The sequence below is a fragment of the Passer domesticus genome, chromosome 2 (assembly GCF_036417665.1).
Source record: "Passer domesticus isolate bPasDom1 chromosome 2, bPasDom1.hap1, whole genome shotgun sequence".
NCBI lineage: Eukaryota > Metazoa > Chordata > Aves > Passeriformes > Passeridae > Passer > Passer domesticus.
In genome coordinates this window covers 84,282,843-84,306,059 of record NC_087475.1, presented here as the reverse complement: position 1 = coordinate 84,306,059, position 23,217 = coordinate 84,282,843, and the positions used below count along the sequence as shown (strand labels likewise).

General features: G+C 40.5%; 1 protein-coding gene across 3 annotated transcripts; it reads right to left on the bottom strand.

The window, feature by feature from the left end:
* Positions 1-1,719: 1,719 nt before the first annotated feature.
* On the bottom strand, positions 1,720-22,341 carry CCDC83 (coiled-coil domain containing 83). Of its 3 annotated transcripts, none has more exons than XM_064409681.1 (11): positions 22,229-22,341; positions 18,992-19,119; positions 16,800-16,884; positions 13,458-13,626; positions 12,662-12,829; positions 9,808-9,899; positions 8,574-8,642; positions 5,835-5,956; positions 4,642-4,721; positions 2,982-3,136; positions 1,720-1,977 (listed from the first exon to the last, which is right to left on the bottom strand). In XM_064409681.1, the coding sequence occupies exons 2-11, from the start codon at positions 19,075-19,077 to the stop codon at positions 1,789-1,791; spliced, it is 1,215 nt and encodes a 404-aa protein (XP_064265751.1). In that variant the 5' UTR covers positions 19,078-19,119; positions 22,229-22,341; the 3' UTR covers positions 1,720-1,788. The 3 variants fall into 3 exon arrangements, with proteins under 3 accessions (XP_064265751.1, XP_064265750.1, XP_064265752.1); XM_064409680.1 differs by lacking the exon at positions 22,229-22,341 and adding an exon at positions 20,835-21,990; XM_064409682.1 differs by lacking the exons at positions 16,800-16,884; positions 18,992-19,119; positions 22,229-22,341 and adding an exon at positions 13,977-14,105.
* Positions 22,342-23,217: the final 876 nt, after the last annotated feature.

The window sequence follows — 23,217 nt, the reverse complement described above, 5'->3', positions numbered from 1 at the left end:
TTGTGCTAGTAACAAATGTATCAAATCCAGATGCCTTGGGCTGAAGACCCAGCTTTCTCCATATGAAAGCCCTGCAGTGGCCTTAATGCTAATCCTGTAGAAATCAAGGGGATTTGGGACACTTCACTAACTATGTTTTGCTGAAGGCTGTTGCTTCTGGCTTGTGCAGGCTGCCTGTGGCTTGTACCCTAATTAGCGTGTTTGGGATTTCTTTTTAACTCCCTCTCAGCCATACAGGCTGTTATGGGAAAAGGCTAAACTGACTGGAGGAGGCAAGGGTTCTTTTTTCCAAGGTACAGGTTGATGTTGTCCTGCCATATGTCCTGCACATGGTGTTATGCATTATGGGCATAAGCCAAGAGAAGCCTATAGAAGGGCCATACATGTACACCACTAGAAAATGTAAATCTGCTCTGGGGAGTGGTGGGAAGGAGAGGCCTTTCTTTAACAGAAAAGCCATTCAGCATAAGCCACATTGTAATTCTGCATCTAAAGGAGAAGCTAAACTAATCACTGAGCAGAACTAATCTCTCTTTCAAGTCAGCCATTTCATGGGGCGTGCACTGCACTGAAAGCAAGGCAGGGGAGCTGAGGGGAGGCATCTCTTTGGCTGCACACACAGCCCAAGTACAGATCCCCATTCCATGGATACTCAAGGGATAGGAATCACCTCAGCCTTCACAGTCACTCCACTGGATTACAGCAGGGGCACATCCAAACTCCCTTTACTGTTCACCACATGGCAGAGAAGTGAGTCAGTGTGAGGTGAGGTCTGCCTTTACCTGGAGTCTGCCACCTTTACCTGTCTGCTTGTGATCCCAGCCTTGGTCAGTGGAGCCCAGAGACCAGTGGGACTCACCTGCAGCCCAAGGAGACACCTGCTGGGCAGGAACAGCTGAGCGTGCTTGGAAAACCAAAAGCGTTTGCACTGAAGTACAGTTACATTGAGATACTGCACAGAGATAGAGGTTGTTTAAAAAGTAAATTTTTTAAAAAAACTTTTATTCCAAACAACTGATTATCTTGTCAAGGGTTTAAATTGATTATTCAATGCTGTCACAAGTTTCTAATGAGGAAATGCATGGGTCAGAGCCCACATGTGGGAAGGACCTGTTGTGTGCTGCTGAGAGTGTCCTGAGGGAGCCCCCCACTGCATCAGTGCACTAAGATATATGTTCAAATAGACCAGCCACAAACCAAGGATATGGGCTTACACAATATATTTGGCCAATTCTAAACAAACAAAATATTTAAGACCTTAATGATTTTTATGCTGGTTTTAAATAGGTTTTAAATTAATTTTTGTTTATTTCAGTGTATTTAAGTAGGGGTCTTGTGGAGACAGATAAAAAAGCATTCAGACACTCACTTTATAGCAATAGTTGAATTATGCTTGCAAAAATTAATTCTGCCATGGCAGAGCATTATGTATTTTGTAACAGTTCTGTGTTTTATGGCAGCCTGCATTTACCCATTCACTGTCTGATCAAGAGGGAATTCCACATCTGCAAGTAGTGACCACACAAACTAAATATTAGCTCAGATCTTTTAGTAGATAAATGCAGTGCTATGTGGACTGAATACCCCAAAGAGCACACAAGACCTCTCTCAGTGGTAAGGAAAGGAACCTTTCAATTAGCCTCTGCACACAGACATACCTCTCATGAAACTTATAATCATGATTCAGGCACTCTAAAATAGTTTCCTCAAAGCCCCATGCCACACAGAAGAGAGCAAATATTTAATTAACTGAGAATGTTACATTTCTGTGCAAACAGCACAGCTTGTCTAGTTTTCATCAACATTTTCCTTAAATAAGGCCTTGATCATCTTAGCTGTGATATGCCCATCTGATTTACCAACAGTATCCTTTTCTCTGTGGCTCCAGCTTGGCATTTCTTCTGGCTCCTTACAAGCAGGCACAGCTTTTCCAACCACAAGCAGCCTTCTCTTCAGAGGTCCCAGTTTTGAGTATGCCTTAAGAAGAAAGAATATGGTCCCTTTGCAATTTCACAGAAAAGCAACCATTCTTCAAAAAACCCCAAACACCACCACCAAAACCAGCAACTTTTGTTTTTAAAACAACTGTAGAGTTGCTGCTCTGCAGCTGTGTTTGGTAATGTCAGTAATAATGGGCTTCTTTTGCAAGCCAACTCATTTTAGGAGGCTACAGCCCTGCTGCCCTCTTCTTCTCTCTGTTTTTACCGGTATCACCTTTTCTATAAACTAAATTCTAATCTCAAACTCAGTTCTTTGAGAAGAATTAAACTAATGCAACAGCTCACTCCTTCCAAAAAGAGAGAGGTCCAAGCCCAGCCATGTGCTTTTGCCACATCTGCACTGGCTCTGGTCTTCTCCAAACCTCTGAATCTACTCTGTTGACCAACCCAACAGAAAGTAGTTCAGGAGGAGAAAGAAAAGGAATGCTTTTCATCTGGGCTAGAGTTCATCAGCTACAGGAAAGGCCAATGTGCACTGTTTCCTCAACCCCATCGTTTGCACCCAGGAACACCTTCATCCTGGCTTTCTGTTGAAGGAATATTGATCCTTTAATGCTACTGTGCAACACAGATTCTAAAGGACCTGTTCATTGCCATCCAAGCCAAGTCATCTCTCATTAGTTGACATTCAGAATTCTTTCTAGGGGAATTTCACCCTGACACTCCATGGGATGATTCCTAGGACACCATTCCTTTGGCAAAACACGTGCCTCATGGTATCGGAGATGCCTGAAAACATCCAACACATCCACGTGAGGTCTGTAGGATACAGAACCTGTGCTCTTTTGGCCCAGCATTTGAAGGACATGGACCTAACTGTCCCAAACAGCACGAGAAGACTACAATCCATCTGAATTGCCCAGCAGGTAAAGGACATTGGATGTCATATCACCACTGGAAACAGAAGGGTCCTGACAGTAGCTCATGCTCCATACTGAAAGATGTTTGTGTCATGGAAGACCTGATAACTCTGACTCATACCTGGAACTCTTCTTCATCTTCATACAACAAGCTGTCTAGGGCTGGAGTGAAGAATTTTTTCCGTGATTTTTCATCACTGTCTGGAGGCTTCTTATAATCTGTTTTAGCCCGAATCTTTGGAAAGGCACTTCTGAGGCTCTTTCCATCTGTCTTTGCTTTATAAAGAGAAAAAAAAGGAAGTGTATGTAATAGTCAAGCCTTATGGAAGTCAGAATCAGTACCTGATAGGAGCATTGCCTGCAATCTTTAATATGCCTTAGCCCCTGTGATGCAAAGAACAGCTTGGTAGCATTTTTAATTGACAATTCAAGCCAAATGTTCATTTACATTGGGGTTTTTTTGGTTTTTTTTTTTTGTTCACAATTTTGGATCAAGATCCAGGGACTGAAATTGATTGGAAGTTAGAACTAATGGATCTGTAGGAGGGGGCAGGGATAAAATGAGCTTTTGTCAGTTCAACTTAAATCCTGCAGAGTCCTGAATAGTTAAAAATAATAAGAAAGGCAGCAAAGCTAAGTATAAACTTCTTCTATACCCATGTTTGTGTATCTATAGGAACATAACTACAAGTTCCTGAAACACAGTTTACTTACAACTCCCCTAAAGAGGTCACATCTGTAGCTGACTCATTCTCAGGATGACAGAGGATTTTGGACATGGACTGCCAAGTTACAGGTTTGGCTGTGACTGTGACCCAGCTTATTGGAACAAAGCCTTCTCCTCCACATAACTATTGCAAATGTCTAGCAAAGGCATTCAAAGTAAACACGTATTTAATACAGAAGTCTTTGTCAACACGTTTGCTGTTGCCCGATGATTTCAAAAGGCCCACCTATGGCTAGGACTGATCAGAACTTCAACAAACTACTTCATGTATCTATAACTGTATGACTTCCATTTTTCTAACATATCTCTTTAATTTTGTATTAAAGAAATATGTTAGAATCATCTTCTACTTTTTTCCATCCTCTTTCTTCTACTCACACAAAGATGTAAAAAAAATTTTTGATACTTAGGAATCCACAGAGACTCTACTAAACAGATAAGCGCAGGCTCATGCTCCTTCTTGCCTAATGGTATATCCTTTCCCTAGCCACACCTACAAGAAGGGATGGAGATTCAGCCCAAAATTCAGTACTGCTTACCAAAATTTTCAGTTCAGGTTGAGCTCCGTGTAGCTTAATCTGCTCTTGCTAGGGATTTAGTTATAATTCAACTCTGGTGTATTGGATGAATGACTGCAAAGTGCCTGTACACTAAAAGTGAAAGCCAACATGGAGTTTCAGAGTGTCCTCTCAGGGACAAGCTATAATGAAGTTATAGAAGTTATATGGATCAGTAAAGAACTGATTAAGGTATGATTCATATCTTCATAAAAGATGGCCAATCCTGTAAACTGTATTCCAGGTTAGCTCTAGATGAGTAATCATATTCCACAATCTAAAACCAATTTAAATTTTAAAACTGTATTACAGATAGATTGTGATTTTGTCTCCTTATGCAAATTACAGTCTATCATGGCCGTGGTGGCTGCAATCAAGAGGGAAATAAAGTGTTCTCCATGTCAAACAGGTAATTTGAATAAAAAGTTTCAGAAATAAAAAGTCTGTAAATGTTCAGTAACTTAGCATTTCTTACAAGCTGCTGACATTTGCATTACCTGTATATTCTCTTTTTCCCCTTTTTATTTCATCCTTAGGAAGTTCTTGCAAGCCAGCTCCCTTTGTATGAAACAAATACCTATGGAGTAAAAAATATAAAGTGAAACCCATAATAGGGGTCTGAATTTTCTCTCTAAACTGTCCTGTGCAATGATTTGGGGTGAGGGAGAGGCCACCCTTTCTGAGAGCCACTGCTGCTTAACCACAAAGGCAGAACAGCACAATGACCCAAAAATGCAATGGAGGCAGCCAGGTAGCTTAGTGGCTAATAAGCAATAAGCTGCTCTTTTATTCTTAGTGCCTTAGTTCAACTATGTCCATGAGACTAAAAGAAAACAAATGTTATAGTCTTGGACTGTGGTCAGTCCAAGATTCAGACCACAGTTGGCAGCTCTCACTTCAAAGAAATCCAAAGTTTGGAAAGGAGAGAAAAATGGTCACTTCTTAAGACTTGAACTCTTTGTGCAATATGGCTAAAATGACTGAGCTGGGACTGGAAACTCAAGATGGATCTCTCATATTGTTGCATTGTGCTTTTGATACCATTAGTGTTGACATTTTGTAGCTAAATTAATCTTTCTCCAGGGAAAAAGTTAAATCATTTCAACACAAAAGAAGCTAATACTACAGACACATCTGCAGACAGACATTTCCCAAGGTCTCTTCCTCTCTCAGTGTCAGGTCATTTGTTTCACTCAAAACTGCAAACCTCCTATATATTTACAAATTAATCTTCACATCTTTAAACATTTTGCAAACAGTAAAGAAAAAATCTATTATTCAGCACTTAGTCTGAAAAGCTGGGGCTGAGAACATCTTTTGCAACCATCAATTGCAACACAAAGAAATTATTCCCAAGCCTAAGTGATATAAAGTGAATACTGTTAGGTCTTAGTAGATTAATTAAGGACCCAGTTTCTTCCCTGAAATTCGGTACTTGAAAAGTCACAATGTTATTGTCATCCTTCAGAGATACTGCTCCCATGTATATTCAGTCAAACCCTGTCTTTCCTCAGCTAGGAAACCACCTCGGCTTTGATGCGGGAGAGCCCAAATAGCTCTAGAGGCAGACAGGAGCATTATCTTAAAAAAACAAAACCAAAAAAACCCCCAAAAAACAAGCCCCAAACAAACAACCTACTAAAAAAAAAACAAAACAAACCCTTTTGAGTCCATGAAAGCATTATTTTACCCTGATACTCTTAGTTGCTGAAGTTTGATATCAATCAATTTTGCCACTAAAGTGGTATTTTCTTCTTCCAGGAGTTGGACAGAAGCTTTCAAATCCCTTTCTTCCTTTCGGTAGATCTTAACCTTTTGACAATCAAAAAAAATAAAAGAAAATCTTAGAATTTTGGAAAGCTTTGGTAGCAACTATCTTACCAGTACATACCTAGGAGAAATGCAGCTGTATCAGCAAGATTGCACATTTAGTGGGGAAACATAGTGACACATCTTTAAACAAAAGGAAGGAGAGACTACTTATTACTACTTATTTCACACCTTTATGACAACATTTTACTGTCACAGCACACGTGTGTCAATCACAGCACACATCTGGGCTACGTAACCCTGACAGCAAAACCTTCTTGTATAGTTAAACATGTCTGCTAGACAGGAGCTCTGGATTTTTATTTTTTGCTTTCACATCAGAGCTTTGAGAGAGGAAAAGCTTCTTTGCAGAGGTAAAGTCAGAGTCTTACTCAGCAAGTGATGTTTTCCTAATTCCTTCCTTCTTACCCAGAATTAGTGAAGTTTTCAGTCCAAGTTACCACAACATTTCTTCCCTCAGAGAGTGGTGGTGGGGCTCTGGAACAGGCTCCCCTGGGTCACAGCCCCAGGGCTGACAAAGCTCAAGGAGCATTTGGACAATGCTCTCAGTGGGGCTTTTCAGGACCAGGAGTTGGACTCAATGATCCTTGTGGGCCCCTTCCAGCTCAGGATGTTCTGTGGTTCTGTGACACTGGCTAAGCCCAGGTACTATTTGCTTTTGGGCTGGTAATTACCCCTTATCACTGTGGAGATATACAGACCAAAGGATGCTGGTTATTCACTTCCCACAATTCCTCACACTTTTGCACAAGTATCAGCAAGTTCTTACCCCCTTCACTGGGGAGGGGAATGTATTCTGGGAAAGATCTTCCCAGAAAGCTTAGCCATATGCACGTGTTCAAGAGAAGTACCAAGCAATCTGAAAGCGTCCATTCTCATCAAAACCAAATTAACCCAGCTATAATCATCCAAATTTGCAGTTAAAACTAGTTCCAGCTTCTCCCAAGGATTAAAAAGGTGAAAATGACCAGTAACAGGATGTGGCTTGGCACAGTGAGGTGATGCAGCTTTGCACCATCTTGGTGTGACACAGTAACCATGGAAATATGTGACTGAAGTCTCCAAATCTGTTTTAATTTTGGAGGTAACTAATCTAGAGCTATTTTGGTAAGTCATTTTTCAGTTCAGTGGCCAAACTTAAATTAAAAAAAAAAGAACTGAGACAAAACTAAAATTTTTGGTTTATCACCCCCAAAGGAAATACTGAAACAGTCTGTCAGCTACATATAAACATTAGTCTGAGAGAAAATATTTCATCCATGTAAGAAAAGCAGAGAAAATGAATGGGTGAATTCAGAGGACTGGAGAAGTTAGTGATAATAGTTTTGTTTTCCCCCAAATTTCAAAGCAGTAATTCATAACATAGGAAAGTAGCAACTTAGGAAAGTAACTCATAACATAGGAAACTTCTACTTGAGAGGAAAGAAATCCAAATCCCTCAGCTCTGAGGTGAGGGCCTGTCAGGACATAAGAGTACTCCAAAGTGCTCTCTTGTTGGCACTGCTAATGTGTGCAAAAACTGTTCAGTGAGACAGGGAGAAGGGAAGAGAATTCATACTCATTCAGGGATGGGATGTGTAGATTTGAGCCTGTTTGTTTATACAGAATAAAACATTAATTCTCTCACATTTCTTTCCCCTACCCTCATTGCTTCAGAAGTTGTGGTTTGGACACCCTTCCTGGAAAGTTAAAGATGCATGCTCAGAGCTCATTAAGGGGAAGAAGGAAAGCTGTGTCCCTGCATACTGGCAAGTACCTTAAATTAGTAACTAAAATGAAGAACCTCTGCCAGGTTTGTTGATGTGGCATGGAAAAGTAAGAAGTACATTTATTAACTTTCCAAACAGTTTTACTCAGTTCTCAAATGTGAGGCTGTACAAGTGAGGAAAGGCATTTCAGCCACCAATCTCATGCTTAGATTTGATTGAAACAAAGAACCTATATTGACTGGAATAAATAAAATCAAACTTTCACTATGGAATAAATTAGTTTCCTAAATAGGGCACAAAAATATTTTCTTGTCAAGAAAATTACAGCTATCTAATATATAGTTCTAAATTATCATTAAAGGTCAGTATAAAAGCTATCAAGCAATTAATTACAACCATATATGATTTTGATTTTTCTCTCTTCAGTGTAGAGTTCCCATGGTTTCTTTATGACCTTCCATTTAATGTCATCTCAAGCCATTTCTCAGAACATGTTTCAACATCCATACCCATTTTCTTTCAATACAGCAGCACTAGAATTTTAATGCAATTCAAACTTCCCCTCTTCAGCTACTCACCTCGTCGATCCTTTATAGCATCCCAATCGCCACAGATAAAAATCCTTAATTGTATGGAACATTACACTCCTTCATGTAACAGCTTGGGCAGAAAAGGGGGTCCTCCATTTGTGAAAGCAGATGTTCACCTCTTACCTTTATTCACCACATTGCACTGCTTTCTGCTCAGGATTACAGATTAATTACTGGAAAATTGCTCTCCTTTGCCAACAGAAGTCTCCTGAGGCCCATGACTGGAAACAATTCTGACCATAGCCACAGTATTTCAAACATAAACTGCTGTGATAAACTGCAGGCAAGCGATCCTCTTACCTCTTCTTTGAGCCACTCATTCTCCTCAATCTCTCTGCGACAGTCTTTGTCTAAGTATCCCACAGCATTCTGAGAAAACACAATTTAAGATAATCTCATCGGAGAGCAACATTTTGACAGTCCTGCACACTATAAAGAAGAACTGTCTGCTCTTTAGCAGGAAATAATTAAGACACATCCACACAACAGACTGTAGCATCCCCTGAGGGATTACAAGGGGATTTAGTTCACAAGGCCAGATGTTCCTCCTCTATCATCCTGCCTAGGGTAGATTATATGTCAAGCAATTTACCAATATTTTTTGATTTCCCATATTAAAATAGGACATTTCCTTTCTATGTTCCCAGTACTGCTCAAGTCTTACTGCTTTCAGAAAATCAAACCTTCAACTATTAAGGACCCCAAGTAAAATCCCAAATGAGACTGGGATTTTATGTTCCCAGTACTGCTCTACAACAAGTGACGTAAGCATGTAGAGGTCTGTGCTAATGACCCAAGACTACGATTTAATTATTGATGTCAGTAAAGTGGAAAAGAAGAAGTGGGAGGGAAGATGCCCCTGCAGATCACCATAAACACAGTCCTCCTGGATTATGTTCTCACATGACTGGAAATTCCAGCACTGAAGTCAAGGAATTTAAACACCTAATGGGCCTAGTGGTTTGTACTGAAGTATGCTTTGCATTGAAAGTAAGAAGTTGCCACTAGAGCTATTTGTAAACCATGTTTTCAAACCAGAGCTGGCAGAGATGACAAAATCATAGTGAATCAATAAACCTATGTTGTCCTGAGACTGCACTATTATGGCATTTAAAAAATGCTGTACTTTACAAGTAAAGTGAAACCTTTTTTTTTCCAAATTGATGTATATTATCATGCAATCTCTTTGTACGTTACTGCTTATTGAAGTCTGTGTAAATGTCAAAATCAAGGCCATGGCAAAAGCAACACGTTCTCAAACAAGCCTTGTCAGTGCATGGTGCCCCAGTTTCCCGTGCCTTGTTTGTAAAATGCCCTCACATCTACTCATTGTTATTCTGGTGGAAAGGAAAAAAAAGGTACACATATGTATAGCAATAACCAAATCCATATGTATCAGGATTTCCATGTTATTTTGCTTTCAATTTATTAGAAAAGTTTGAAGTCTTAACATGAGTTCAATAATTAATAATGCAGAGTGCATGTTTCCCAACTATAACGCAGTTAGCAGTTTTTAAAAAAAGCAAAAGAATACCTTAAGAGCTTCTTCACTGAGTAATTTCATGTGCCTGTCAAACAGTTTCTGATTTTCTTCTTTCACAACTTCCAAAGCTTCTTTATAATATTCTTCAAAACAAAAAACCAGGGAAATCAGAAATCATTATTTGCCATCATTTTTTCCTGATAACAGATAGATAACTGACATGTCATTACTAAACTGCAGCTTGTCAGTGAGTGTTGCCTGCACAGATGCTCCACAGAAAAGGATTCGAATATCCTTTTCCAAAGAAATTGCCCTTCTAAACCCAAAGAACAGTAGTGTTAACTACAAAATTAGAAATTGGAAGTGGCTTACACACTTCTGTTCACAACTGCAACAGCGATCAATTCACTGCTAAATGAGCAGTGATCTAAGCAATTCTCTGCTAAAATATTGGCACCTTAACATTAAATTTTGTCTCTACCAAGAGCAGAGCTCCTGGAGCCATATGAGAGATTTGCTTAGAATTTTTTTTTTTTTTTTGACATAGAAGCATATTGGATCTCCTTATCCACATGAAGTTTTTTCAGACAGTTATAATGTTCCTAAGAAATTTTCTGACTTATCTAAGGCTCAAAGGTTCTAATTTGACAGCAGGACAAAATGGAGAATGTGGCAATTGCCACAATGATTTGCTTCTATTATTACTTGTGGTCATTATTTAGAAAGTGTGTCTTACATTGAACTGAATAGGTTTGGCTTCATGTTCTAGTCATTTTCTATTTAATTATTTCATTCCTCCCTTCAGTTCTTTTGTTTTGGCTCTTCTAAATAGCTCACTTCTGCTTGATATTTCCTCCTTCTGAAGGAATGAATGAGATTGCAGTAATTTTCTGTGAAGGAAGGCAGAGCACACTTGTTCCAAAGGACTGAAATTCAGTCTTTCACTGCATTTGTGTTGCAGACGGCCTATTTCTGATCTAGCTGTAAACAAATATCTGCTCATGGATGCACTGTGGAGTCAAAGGCAGTCAAATATGAAAGGTGTATTAGTAGTGCATTAATTATTAATTTAACACTGTGGAAGCTGGACTCCACCATCTAGACTTGGCAGAATGAAAATTAAGTACTTCCATACTATAATGAATTCACTCTTCCATTATTTCAGAAAGCTAAATAACCTGAGTTGTACTTGAAGAATGAAAAAGGAGAAACTGTGTGTCTGAACAGTTCCTAAAGAGGCTGTCTTCTCTAATCTTCTCACTGCAGCACTTTTCCCCACACATCACCTGCATGTGTGGCTCTCTTTTGCTTCCACTCCTCTCCTGCTGTTTTGCTTAAAATGTCACCACCAGAAAACATGAACTGTGCCAGTTCCAAGCCCTTCAGTGGTAGACACAGACAGAAACCTGTTCACCTATGCTTATTCTCTAAGGCTGTTAAACATTCAAGGTGTGCGCAAGCCAAATTTGTTGCTGCCTTGCTCTGAAAGCTTGATAGATTTCTGCTGGAAGGCTGTACTCCCCTGACACTTTCTAGGTTCAGTTTTACGGAGTTAAGCAAATTAGTATGGTGAACATCCAGTACTGTCAGCATCACTTTCTAGTGTGTTATGTAGGCCACTTACACATGTACCACCATAACATGACTTTCAATAAACACACCATGAATTTTTGTCAAACCACGACACTCTGTACCCTGTGGCACGCAGGAGATCAGACTGTCTGTCCCTACTGGCATTCTGCATAAAAGCCTATTATCTTTTTCACTTCATATTTCAGCAGCTATATAGCAAAGTTCTAAATCAATTAAGAACATGGAAAATTAGTAATGAAAAAACCCCAACCTCTCCTGAGTACAGATGTGGATATCTGACAAGCTATCTGGAAATGTAGAAATCACACAGCAGATCTTAATGGTGGTAAAATATGTTTTGAGAGACAAAAAGATAGCTGGCTGGCTCTTATTCACAGTAGCTGATGCCTGGTAATGGCTGGCACAGAATATACAGAGACCCTTAGAGCAGTGTCACTGCCTGTTACTACCAGCTGCTTGGCTGCGGTCACGCATACTGAGAGGGACATAAAGAAAGAAAAGCAGGACATCCTTCTCCTGTTGGAAACATGAGTTATGTAACAGCAAAATATTTAAATTATTTTAAAATAATGCAGTAATAAAGAAACCTTTGTAAAGCACTCAGCACCACAATATATAAGTTCTTATTTCCACTGCTGTGACAGTGCTGAAACAGTTCTCAGTATGTGTCTGTGTCTGCATGGGTGATTTTGCAGGGCCTCACACTGTGCAGCTAGGAGGGAAGGCCCAGAGCCTGGCTAAAGAGCTCCCTCTAGTCTTGCATGTAAACCAGCACACTCCACAGAAAAAGACTGTTCCAAGAATGAGCTCATACTACTTTCCTGTCAAAGGAGCTTTCAATATGTGAAGTGCTTGTAGATGATGAGAACTAACAGCAGCAGAGTCAACATTTTCAAGTATGACTGCTAAGGGAGCCCTCTGTGTAGGTGACCTAAATATGTGTAGACTTATTTTTACAAAAAACTGCTATCCTTCTCAGTAACATTTTTTTTTTAAATGGGTCGCCTGTATTTTACAGGAAAACTGTCAAAGGACCAGCTTATCAGTTTCTTGAAGTGTCATAATTTCTGTAAACTTTATCAATTTATTTAATAAAGGAACTTTTACAGAGAGAGAAATAAAGAAAGGGAGTCCTTATATTTTTCAGGATTATGCAGTCCATCTTAGGTGCACTTAGAAAAGTTCATGCAAATTACCAGAAAAGTTGATACAAGTTACTAGAGCTTGATATAAAATTAATTTTATCATTTAATTCCTGCAAGCAATATGCAAAGACCCTGTAAGACTTGCATTATATCAGCTGTAAACTGACCTTCAGTTCTTTCAAGTTCATATTTGACATCTGCAATGTCTTTTTCCAGACTGCTAATCCTCTCAGCATGTATTTTACTTCCGACATTTTTGTACTCCAACCAATAATCTCTCTCACGCTGCTTTTCTGCAATTTTTTTCTTAGTTTCTTCAATTTGGGAGCACAGATCTATTAAAATAAGAATGTCAAAAGACAAGTTCATTACTGATTTATTGAACTGCTAATTCTTAAAATGTCAACTTGTTTAAGAAAGGTGCTTTCACAGGGAATGGAAAAGGAAGGGGGATTCTTCCACATTATAAGTACATTGCAACCTGAGGGCCTTACACAGTTTCAAGGGCCAGCATCATTCTGAAAACAGCTTGGTCTTATTCTTCCAAAGAGAGACAACTGTTCTCACCAAAATGTTGTAACCAAGGTCACATGTCTCCCACAGAGAATCACAGGGATGGCAGCCAGAATTTTCAACACTCAAAACTGGTCTTTTTTCCTGCCATCAATACGTTTTTGTTTTTTTATCTTCAGTAGAGGCAGTGATTAGGCCCTTCATGAGTTTCAAAAAAGAGGAAGCCTCTGCACTTGCACAATACTATACATCACTTGAAAGGGACAGATTATTTTATAAGTCCTCCACAATCTCACACTAAACTGAGAGAGCACAGTTTTGGGAGAGGAATAGTTTTATATTTTTAACACAACAAAGAAGTTGAATCTCCACTTAAATTGCAGAACAACAACACGTACTCAATCCCAAGTGTGTAAACTGCAAACCACGCTTCCCCAACGTACAACATACCTTGAAGAAGTTGTTCCTTGTCCTTCACAAACTGAAAAACTGCTTTCAGTGACTCTTCCACATCATCCCTGGTTACAACCTCCTTCTCATCTCGTTTTTTCTCCTTTTCTTCTATTTGCCTTACTAAGCGCCTGATAAGCACCTTTTGTTCTTCCTTCAGAACAACATTCTAGAGAAAGAAGACATAGCTGATATTAAAATGTTCTCTAAGTGACAAACTTAAGCAAAAAAAGTAAAATCTAGCCTAGTGCCAGATGAAATGCAAAAACACCCAGCTAAACACTTGTTCTTCATATTCTGAAAGGTTAGAGCAGAAGGGAGAATTTGCAAGGCTCAGATATTTCCTCAGTAACGTCAAGACCACTGGAAGGAAATGAGAGACAAATTACAGCTGTACTTGGTACAGCCCACCAATAATCCTCCGTTGCCTGGAAAGAAAGGTGCTTGTAGATCATTTAATAATAATGTTTATATAAAGGAGCTATTTGCTTCATATCAACATTCTTCATGAGAATGTACCATTTTCATATAGAAAAATCATGAGACAGTCAGGAGACTTGCATCTAACCACAGAAAAGAGTCTTGTCAGAGTTGAAATTAGTAATATGTCCTGATTCCACAACTGTGATCATAAGCCTTGGCCATGACCCTCTCTAGTGACACTCAGATTGTTTGAAATTACTGATTGTGTATGTTTGCTCCCACAGGATACCACAGAGGAGCAAACAAGTAGTAAGTTAGCAACACTTAGCAGGCAGTAGAAAGAGTCTCAAGCTTTCCTCACCTCTAGGATTAACTCTAAACCACTCAGCAACTTTAAGCAGGAAATAAAGAATGGAGTTCAAAGCACTATCAAAACATGATTAAATTAAAACAGCAGCACTTCACCCATGCCTTAAAGTACCCTGCTCAATCCAAAATACGGACTCCTTGAAAGACCATGAACTAGCAGCGAACTGGGGGAATAACTGTAGAAAGATAGCCAGGGGTAAAATTAGAAGAAACTGGGAAGCTGTATTCACATCCTAAGAGGTTGTAGTGGTATAGAAATTAAAGAGTAAAATGCAGCTGCCACTGCCTGAATGGAATGCAGCTGGCATGCTCAAAACCTATTCCACAATGATGCCTTACAATCTGCAACCACAGCCCCTGCTAAGGGGGATGGAACAGAGGGTGGAACAGAGTGGAGACGCTGTGGCCAGGCTACGTAGAAATCTTTGCAGGAAGGGGAACTCAATGTCACTCTGTAACTGACAAACAGCTTATCACCTGTCAGCTAGAGGAGAGAAGAGAAGATGAATGACTAGAGTCACTAAAGCTCCACCTAAACATAAAGAAATAGTATAAAAAGTAAGTTAGGATTGGGAAGAAGTTTAGGAAGTCCATCATAACTGCTGGAATCAGTCGTAAGGCTAAACCTGTCTTCTCCCCCATAAGGACACCTACTGGGTTAGAAACCATGCTCTGTAAGCATTGAATACTTTAGATTAGAGCTTGTCTGTGTGTTGCTTTGAATATGTCTTTGCAGAAAGATACTATCACTGAAAATCCTCAAAACTTAATCTGTCACAACTTTATGTTAATAGAGAGCAGTATTCCATAAACGGTCAGTGTGAGCTCTTCACGGGCTGTCAGTAACACACTCAGACAAACTGGGGGGACCACTGAAGGGTCACAAAGTGGGGAGATCCACTGAGGGTCTCCCTTATGCTGTTGCTCTATGTCTCTGAACAAGGCAGTTGAACCACTCTCCAATCCAGCAGTATAACCAGAAGAGACATATGACCCAACAATAATCATAAAAGCCCTCAGATGCCTGCAGAAAAAAAGAGCAATTGCCACTTCCAGTGATAGTCAAGCCACAAATGAAACACCACCCAGGCTGCAAGACTGAAAGAAGTACCACAGAAAGCTAAACAGCAGGATTCTTATAAAAGCAGGGCAAGCATCAGCATGGGAAGGACAGAGAGGCATTGTTTCAATGTTTCACTGCTATGAAGTGCAGGCTGCAACATGATCCAGAATAAGGATTTTTTGAGCATTTTCACTTAATTTCAATAGGTGACTCTCTAATATCTATTTTCAAAGTTAACTGCTCACAGTTATCAGATGCCATATTATGGCTGTTTATATACAGCTCATATGCATGGTTCTTTAAAGTGCCACTCAGGTGAGATCAGTAGTTACATAACCTTGTTCTAAAAATTACCCAAAACAATTCTTAATCTAAGAGTATGTCTTCATCAATCAGTGCCAGAAATCACAGCTAGTAAATAACATGATGGTCTTTCTCCTTTATTCAATTTTTATTGTAATTAAGTTTGCAGCAATAACTAGATTCTTACAAAAACCTGTGCAATTCCATTATTTCAGAAGTGATTCAAAGAAGCTCAGCTATTCTCAGTGCTTGGTTAGGTCTGCTAATACTACTGACAAAAATTAAACTTATACCATTTATTCTTCATGCACTGAAATATTCAAGAATATTTGTAGGAGTGGTTAAAAGGTATATCTGAATGTCCTGCAGTACCTACTCAAAGGAGGCATGCTTTCCTGTGCTTGCTGCAGAGAAAAATGCCAAAGAAGGGCAACAAAGTTGATAAAAGGACTAGAGCACAAGTCTGATGTGGAGCAGCTGAGAATGTTTAGTCTGGAGAAAGGAGGCTCAGGTGGCACCTTATCTCTCTACAACCACCTGGAATGAATTTGTAGCCAGGTGGAGGTTGGTCTCTCCTCCCATGTAACAAGTAACAAGGCAAGAGGAAAAGGAAATTGTGCCAAGTTTAGATTGGTATTAGGAAAAAATTCTTCACTGAAAGGGTGGTGAGGTATTGGAACAGGCTGCCCAGGAAAGTGGTGGAATTGCTATCCCTGGCAGTGTTCAAAAGACATGTGGATGTGGCACTTGTTGACCTGGTGTAGTGATGAACACAGTGGTGCTGGGTTAAACAGTTGGACTTGGTAATCTGAGAAGTCTTTCCCCTCCTTAACAATTCTGTGATTCCATTAAATATGTAGGTGGTTATAAGGATCTCTCGTGCATTGGAAAGCACCTGCACTGAACTCACTTCACCTTAATGCTCTGTCCAATTCTGTAATGTTCTACTCCTACAGCTTCTTTTTAGCATGTTATATTTAGGACATTTATGCTATATGTCAGATTTAATTCAGGTAACACTTTAACTTTCAGCACATAAAGTGACTCACTAACTCTAGTTTCATTGACTGTAACAAATTCACTGCAATAACTAATTTTAAAGTATGCAGTATTCAAATGGAAAGAATAAAACTGAATCTATGAGTAAGACTACCACAAATGAAATTGGTTGCATAGTCACTTACCTTTTTAATATTTTCTTTGATCTTTTCTTCCAATCCTTCCAGATGAAACAAAACCCGTGCAATTGCTGCTTCTTTTGCCGCAATGCTATGAAGAGAGAGTAAAGAAAGTGACAGTCTTACAAAAACATTAGAGAAAGGAATGCTATTTAAGCTAGATTAGATGTAAATACTACCAAAATGTTTATTTTCATATCATATTTCTTGACTCATTTGGGTAAGTACTACTGTCTGCTTATTACACAAAAAAGAAATTATTTCCCACGTAGATGTGGGGCCTGCATGTTAGTCTGGATTTCATACCCCTACGGAGCAGACGCCCTGGTTGTACTGTTCCTGTGCAGCCTCCCTAGAGGCTGGAGCTGGTTTGCTCATTCTGCATGAGGCTTAGCTGACCTGTTACACAGGTCACTTCCAGGACAAGATTATTTGTGCTACAAAAAATATTACTCTAGTATGCTGTACCAGCATTCATTCATCATATGGGGTAATAGAGGCAAGTATTACAATTATCACAAATATTTTATTCTTTTAACAGTTCTTCTTCCTTCAGTATTTACTGTGGGGGTTCGGGGTGCTTTTTTGTGGTTTTGGGATTTTTTCCCCTTCTCTACTGCCTTCAGGTATTTTAAAAGAAGATAATTTATTTCCTGGTTAATTTGCTAAGTTTGGATCATTAAATCATGCAAATTCAGGTTACTAAATTTGCATCCTCTGGTGTCAGTGTGCTCCAAGTATTTTTCAGGTTTTCTATTAAGAAGGAGGATATTAGTTAGAGACTAGACCAGAGATATAGGGATAGAGTGGTCATGGCCACAGCAAAAATACATCATAAGATCGTTGTTCCTAAGAAATGCTGAAACACAACTTTAATGAACATGCAAAATAACTCCCTAGGAACAGTGACCATTCTTCAGTGCATGGAAATAAAAAACAAGAGTGGAAGTTAAATAAATACTACACACTTGATAAATCCTGAAGTGGAATGTGACAGCTATCCACTTGTATGATTATCCACCTTTGATCAGTCAAGTAATACAGAGAAGTTACAGATTACAGAGGTGAAGAGAAAGAAAGGGAGAGCAAGAGGGACAGAGAAGAGAGTGGGAGAAAGATAAAAACAGCAAGAATACTTTTCTTCCCTTTTCCCCTACTGTTGCTGTAGAAACTACATATTCCATTTCAGTGAAGCACCTATTTCAATGGAAGACTGTCCAGACAAGTGAGTCATTTGCTTGGATATTAGCATATGCATAACAATTTTATCAGAAAATGGTATAGGTTTTTTTTCTCAGCCCAGTAATACAGTTTCCTCATTCCTTCACAAAACAGGTGAGTTAGTTTTGCACTTTTCAGAAGGTATTTGTTTGTGATATGATTCACCTAAATCTAGGCTATTTCACTATGGAAAATTGTAAAATGAACCAGAAAAATCCCACACAAACTCTGTAAACTAATACAAGATGCCACTACCACTACAGGAGCGTACTTTTTAGTTTGCTTACTCCACTTTTCATTTCCCCACCAAGGCACTACTCCTTGCTCCCTAAATGCTGATAATTATTGGATATTGGGTGTTCCTGAGGTATTTCCCTTTCAATTTTTGCCTCTTAGATAAAAGTCATGAAGCTTACTTTTTCTCCTTTTAATCATTTACTCAAGAGACTAGAAATCAAGTAAGTTGGACAGGTTTGTAACTGCTTCAGATATATTCCCCTTGGCTCTTATTTTCTCTGTTTGATTTTAAGAGATCTTTAATTTATCCATCTCTTACTTTCAAAATACAAATTGTGCTCTGCTCTCAGCTGCACCAAGGAAGACAGCAAACTGTAGGTCTTGAGGTTCTGGCTAGTGACAACAAACCTCCGCGAACACCAAGGAATCCTAAAAAATACAGTCAAATGTGATCTTGAAACTTCAGCATATGCTGATCAAAAGCTTGCTACTAAGAGAAAAAATGTCAGGGTTTTTTGGTTTTAATATTTTTTCCCAAGTTATAGCCTAATGGCATAACATTTCTGACCCATTTAATTGCTTTCTTACAGCTACAGTTTAAAAAGTGTACCTTTCTGAAATAGCCTCAAAACAATCAGCTCAGGCTCTAAATTGTGTAAGTTGTCTTTGTTATTTTGTTATCTGCTTCCTTTATTCACATATTGTATATGAGTGAAAAAGTTAAAATATATTAAACCTACTGATATTCTAGTAAGGCTTCGGGTAAATCTGATTCAGGCTCTTGATCTTGCTCTTCTGGTTTCTTCTTTTTCTTACTCTCTTCCATGTTTTTTTTTTGTTTTTTTTTTTTTAATTTTTAATACTTGTGCTAGAAGTGAAGGAAAAAAATATAGAGATGAATAATTTACAAAACATTGTGTGTTCACTGGCGTTTGTCACTTGTGACAAGCTTGTAACAGTTCTGAAATAAAGTAAAACAAGTTGGGTTTTTGACAGCAACAATCCTGCTCAGGGGTAGCACTCAGGCCCATGTCTACATATATATATCTATATATCTCTCTATATATATACACATATCTATACATACACATATATATGTGTGTGTGTGTGTATACATATATATGTAATGTATATATATGTAATGTGCACCTGAGTAGATACAGTGTTCTCTATCACCAGTTACTTATTGCATCCCTTGCTACAGGTTGTCTTTTAATTCTTGCAAATTAAACCAGAAGTTGCTCCTTTTCCAGTCCTTTGTTTCTTTATCATGCTTGTTTTATCAAGTCCACTTGTTCACTCTTTCCCTCTCCTTCTGTTCTCCTAGCACTATGAATATCTCCCTTTCACCACAACTCTGACACCAGTTTTCATTGTCAGAGCTGGAACAAAAGCACTTTCTGAGGGGATATGCATGTCAGCAATATTCCCTGGGCATGCTGTCACAACTACCAACCTCAGAATTCCACTGACAATTAACAGTTCTGCAATGCAACTGGTAGCATATATCACACAAAATAAAAAATGTCACAAGAAAGGGCACTTATGAAGATTCCTCGCTTTTAGCAGTCACATAATCCAATTTTCCAAACCGAAATAGTTTATATAATATAGAATGTTTTATTACTGCATGAGCAGTAATATTGTATATCACCTGGTTTTGTATTAAACTGCTTCTCTGAATTTGAATTGTGAATTTTACAATAATAGGTGAAATTGATAAAAACTTGTTCTGTGACTAAATACAGCAGGCTGGATACTTTTTCCTGTTAAAATGAGCACAAGTAAACAGGAAAAAAAATCAGTAAAAAAACACATAAGCAAGTAAGTGAAATCAATGTAATGAAGTGAAACTACTGACAGATGCACTGCAACCCAAACACTGTCCTGTGCCTTCTCACCACACTCCCCATACCCTGAAGCAAGGCCATGTCACTTTTTGTCCTATTTCATATACAAACTTTGCCGTTTCCAGTTCAGTACAATATTTTTTCATTAAACTTCCAAAAATCCTAAAGACATGGCTGTTGCAAGACATGAGATAAATAAAAAGGGTTTAAAAGAAACCCAAACAAACAAGTAATTAAGCAAAAAACCTCAGAGGCAGGAAGTTAGGTATTTTGTTCCTCCTAGACCCCTTTGAAATTTCCAAACCGAATGCTCAAGTGCAGGATACACTTGTTAAGAGTAAAAAAGAATCCATCACACTTCTTCAGTGCAGAATTAACTGGACTGCTACTGATTCCATTTCCACTTGAGCATTTATTTCACTGATTTTCCCCAGAAACTGAAGATCACTACAGCACTCCCTAAGGTTTTCTTTAAATTGCTTCTGTCCCTTTCACTAAATGGATAATCAGATTCCTTGCTTAAAACTGGATAGAAACCAGCAAATTTTGAGTAGAAGTATTTTGAAAAAGCTTAGGGTGTTTGATTTTTTTAAACTACAGACCCAGATGAACTCCAGTGATATATTTATGAAATTGTTCCCAAGTAGAGTGGAACAAGAAAGCCTCCAAGCTAAAAAAGGTGAAAGAACACATGCTACAATAAAGGATTTTGCAAACTATAGAAAATACTCACACATGAGAGAGAGAGGAACATATTTAAGGGGACTGAGGATTGACTGCACATTTGAAACCCACAGTACAATATTTAGAGATGGAAAGATCTATTTGTTCTCCCAAACAAAATTGTGAGGCTCTTGACTGATCCTCTTTATCAGCACCAGCACTGTCTCAAGCAACAACTACACTGTCATTGCATCCTCAGAAGGAGCACGCAGTTTCCTGACACTGCAACCCAACTACAGTGACTTTCCAGACACTGTTTACAGAGACCACCTGTACAGCAGCTCACCACTCCCATGAGCCAAATCATTACCATTAACACCATCCAAACTAGCACTTGCACTCACATAATAATCTCCATATACTGAGCAGCTGCACTACCAGAAGCCTCCACTCCCTAAGTCCCCAACATTTATAGACTCACAGAATACACTGAGTTGGAAGGGTCCTGTCAGAATCATTGAGTCCAACTTCGGGCCCTATGCAGGACACTCCAAGAATCACACCATGTGCCTGACAGCATTGTCCAAACATGCCTTTAAATCAGCTTTAGGCCATCCATCCCTCAAATCCTCTCACTGGTTACTAGAGAGGAGATTGGTACCAGCCCCCGCACGAGGAAGTTGCAGACTGCAATGAGGTCTCCCCTCAGTCCCCTTTTCTCCAGGCTGGACAGACCAATGACCTCAGCCACTCCTCATATGGCTTCCCCTTAGGACCCTTCACCATCCTCATGGCCCTCCTTTGGAAGCTCTCCAAGAGATTAATGTCTTTCCTGCGAGGTACAAAACTGCACAGAATATCCAAGGTGAGGCTGTCCCAGGGCAGAGCAGAGCAGGGCAATCCCCTCCCTAGCCTGGCCGGCCATGCTGTGCCTGATGCCCCCAGAACCCGCCTGGCCCTCCTGGCTGCCAGGGCACTGCTGGCTCATGTTCAGCTTGCCATCGACCAAGACCCCCATGTCCCTTTCCACTGGCTGCCGTCCAGCCTCTCACTCCCCATTCTGTCCCGGGGTTGCCCGTCCCAGGTGCAGAATACAGAAAATCTATTACCTCAGCCATGCTACAACATCGTATCCCCTTCCCAATCTCCAAAACAGGCTAACAATTCCCTCTGCCCTCAATCCGTCCCTGGCTAACACTTCCCCTGACATGTCCCTTACACTATTCCCCCCAGCCCCCTTCACCACCAGACCCCTCAATGGACAAAGCTGGGCCACCCCTCACCGAGGCCAGCGCCTCGCTGCCCGCAGGCACCAAATCGCGCTGGCGCTGTCACCCTGTGCCTCAGCCCCCCGCCACCCCTTCCCGCCACCGCCGGAGAGCTCCGAGGCACCTCCCCCGGCCCTGCCCGCACCCCGACCCGCGTCCCCCCTCACGGCGCCCGCGCCCGGCCCCCGGCCCGCACCGCGCGCTGCTCGGCCCCGGCCCCGCCGCGGGCCCCGGGGCACGCCGGGCCCGGCCGCGCGCCCCGCCCGCCGGTCGCCATCGCGACGGGGCCGAGCGCCGCAGGGCCCGCCGGTGCCCGCTGCCCCGGGAAACGACGGGCACCGGGAAAAAGGGCTGGTGGGACGGGCTGGCTTTCGCCCAAATGCGGTGCCAGGCTGAAATCCTGAAGTTGTAGCTCTCGTCAAGAAGGAGAGCGTGTCCCAGCTCCCTACTGGGACGGTCCCACCCCGAATGTGAGCTGGGCCACCCATCGCCGCGGAGCTGCTCTCTCAGGAACCAGCTCCCTCAGGCCAAGGCACTGCGATGGAGCCTTGGGTGGCTCCTGTACTGCAGAAACAACAGCCGAACTCTGTGGCCTGTGACCCCTTTGCTCCACATCAGAGCAAAAGGCCATGGCCAGCGTGGGACAGGGCTCAAGAGGGTGGAAAGGAAGGTTGGAGTCTGATCCTGGACTACTTCTGCTTCTCTTCTCCTGGCCAGTGGTCTGCAATAGATTTTGCACAGGCTCTCATAATTTCCTTCCTTCATAGAATATCAGTGCCTGAGCCACATAATCCTGGGAGCTGAACTCAACCACAGGAATAAATTATCAATCACAAAAGTGCTGCTGTCTGCATTCTTGGGCAACACAGAATCATAGAAAGGCTTGTTGGAAGGGACCTTAAAGATCAGCTCACCCCCTGCCATGGGCAGAGATATCACTAGTTCAGTTTGCTCAGGGCCCCATCCATCCTGGCCTTGAAAACTTTTAGGGATGGGGCATCCACAACCTCTCTGGGCTCTCTCTCTTAGTTTAAAACCATTCACCCTCGTCCCATAACTATCTGCCTGTATAAAAAAAAGTCACTCTCCCTCTTTTTTATAAGCCCCCTCTAGGGACTGGAAGGCTGCAATGAGGTCTCCCCATAGCTGCTTTTTCTCCATAATGACCATTCACATTTAGCTACT

Excerpts from the sequence above, each read along its gene's own strand:
- CCDC83 (XM_064409681.1), bottom strand. The coding sequence starts at position 19,077 with ATGGAAGAGAGTAAGAAAAAGAAGAAACCAGAAGAGCAAGATCAAGAG. Across the intron at positions 16,885-18,991 it reads GAAGCCTTACTAGAATATCA|CATTGCGGCAAAAGAAGCAG; the intron begins GTAGGTTTAATA and ends CTCTCTTCATAG. Across the intron at positions 12,830-13,457 it reads CAAGGAACAACTTCTTCAAG|ATCTGTGCTCCCAAATTGAA; the intron begins GTATGTTGTACG and ends TTATTTTAATAG.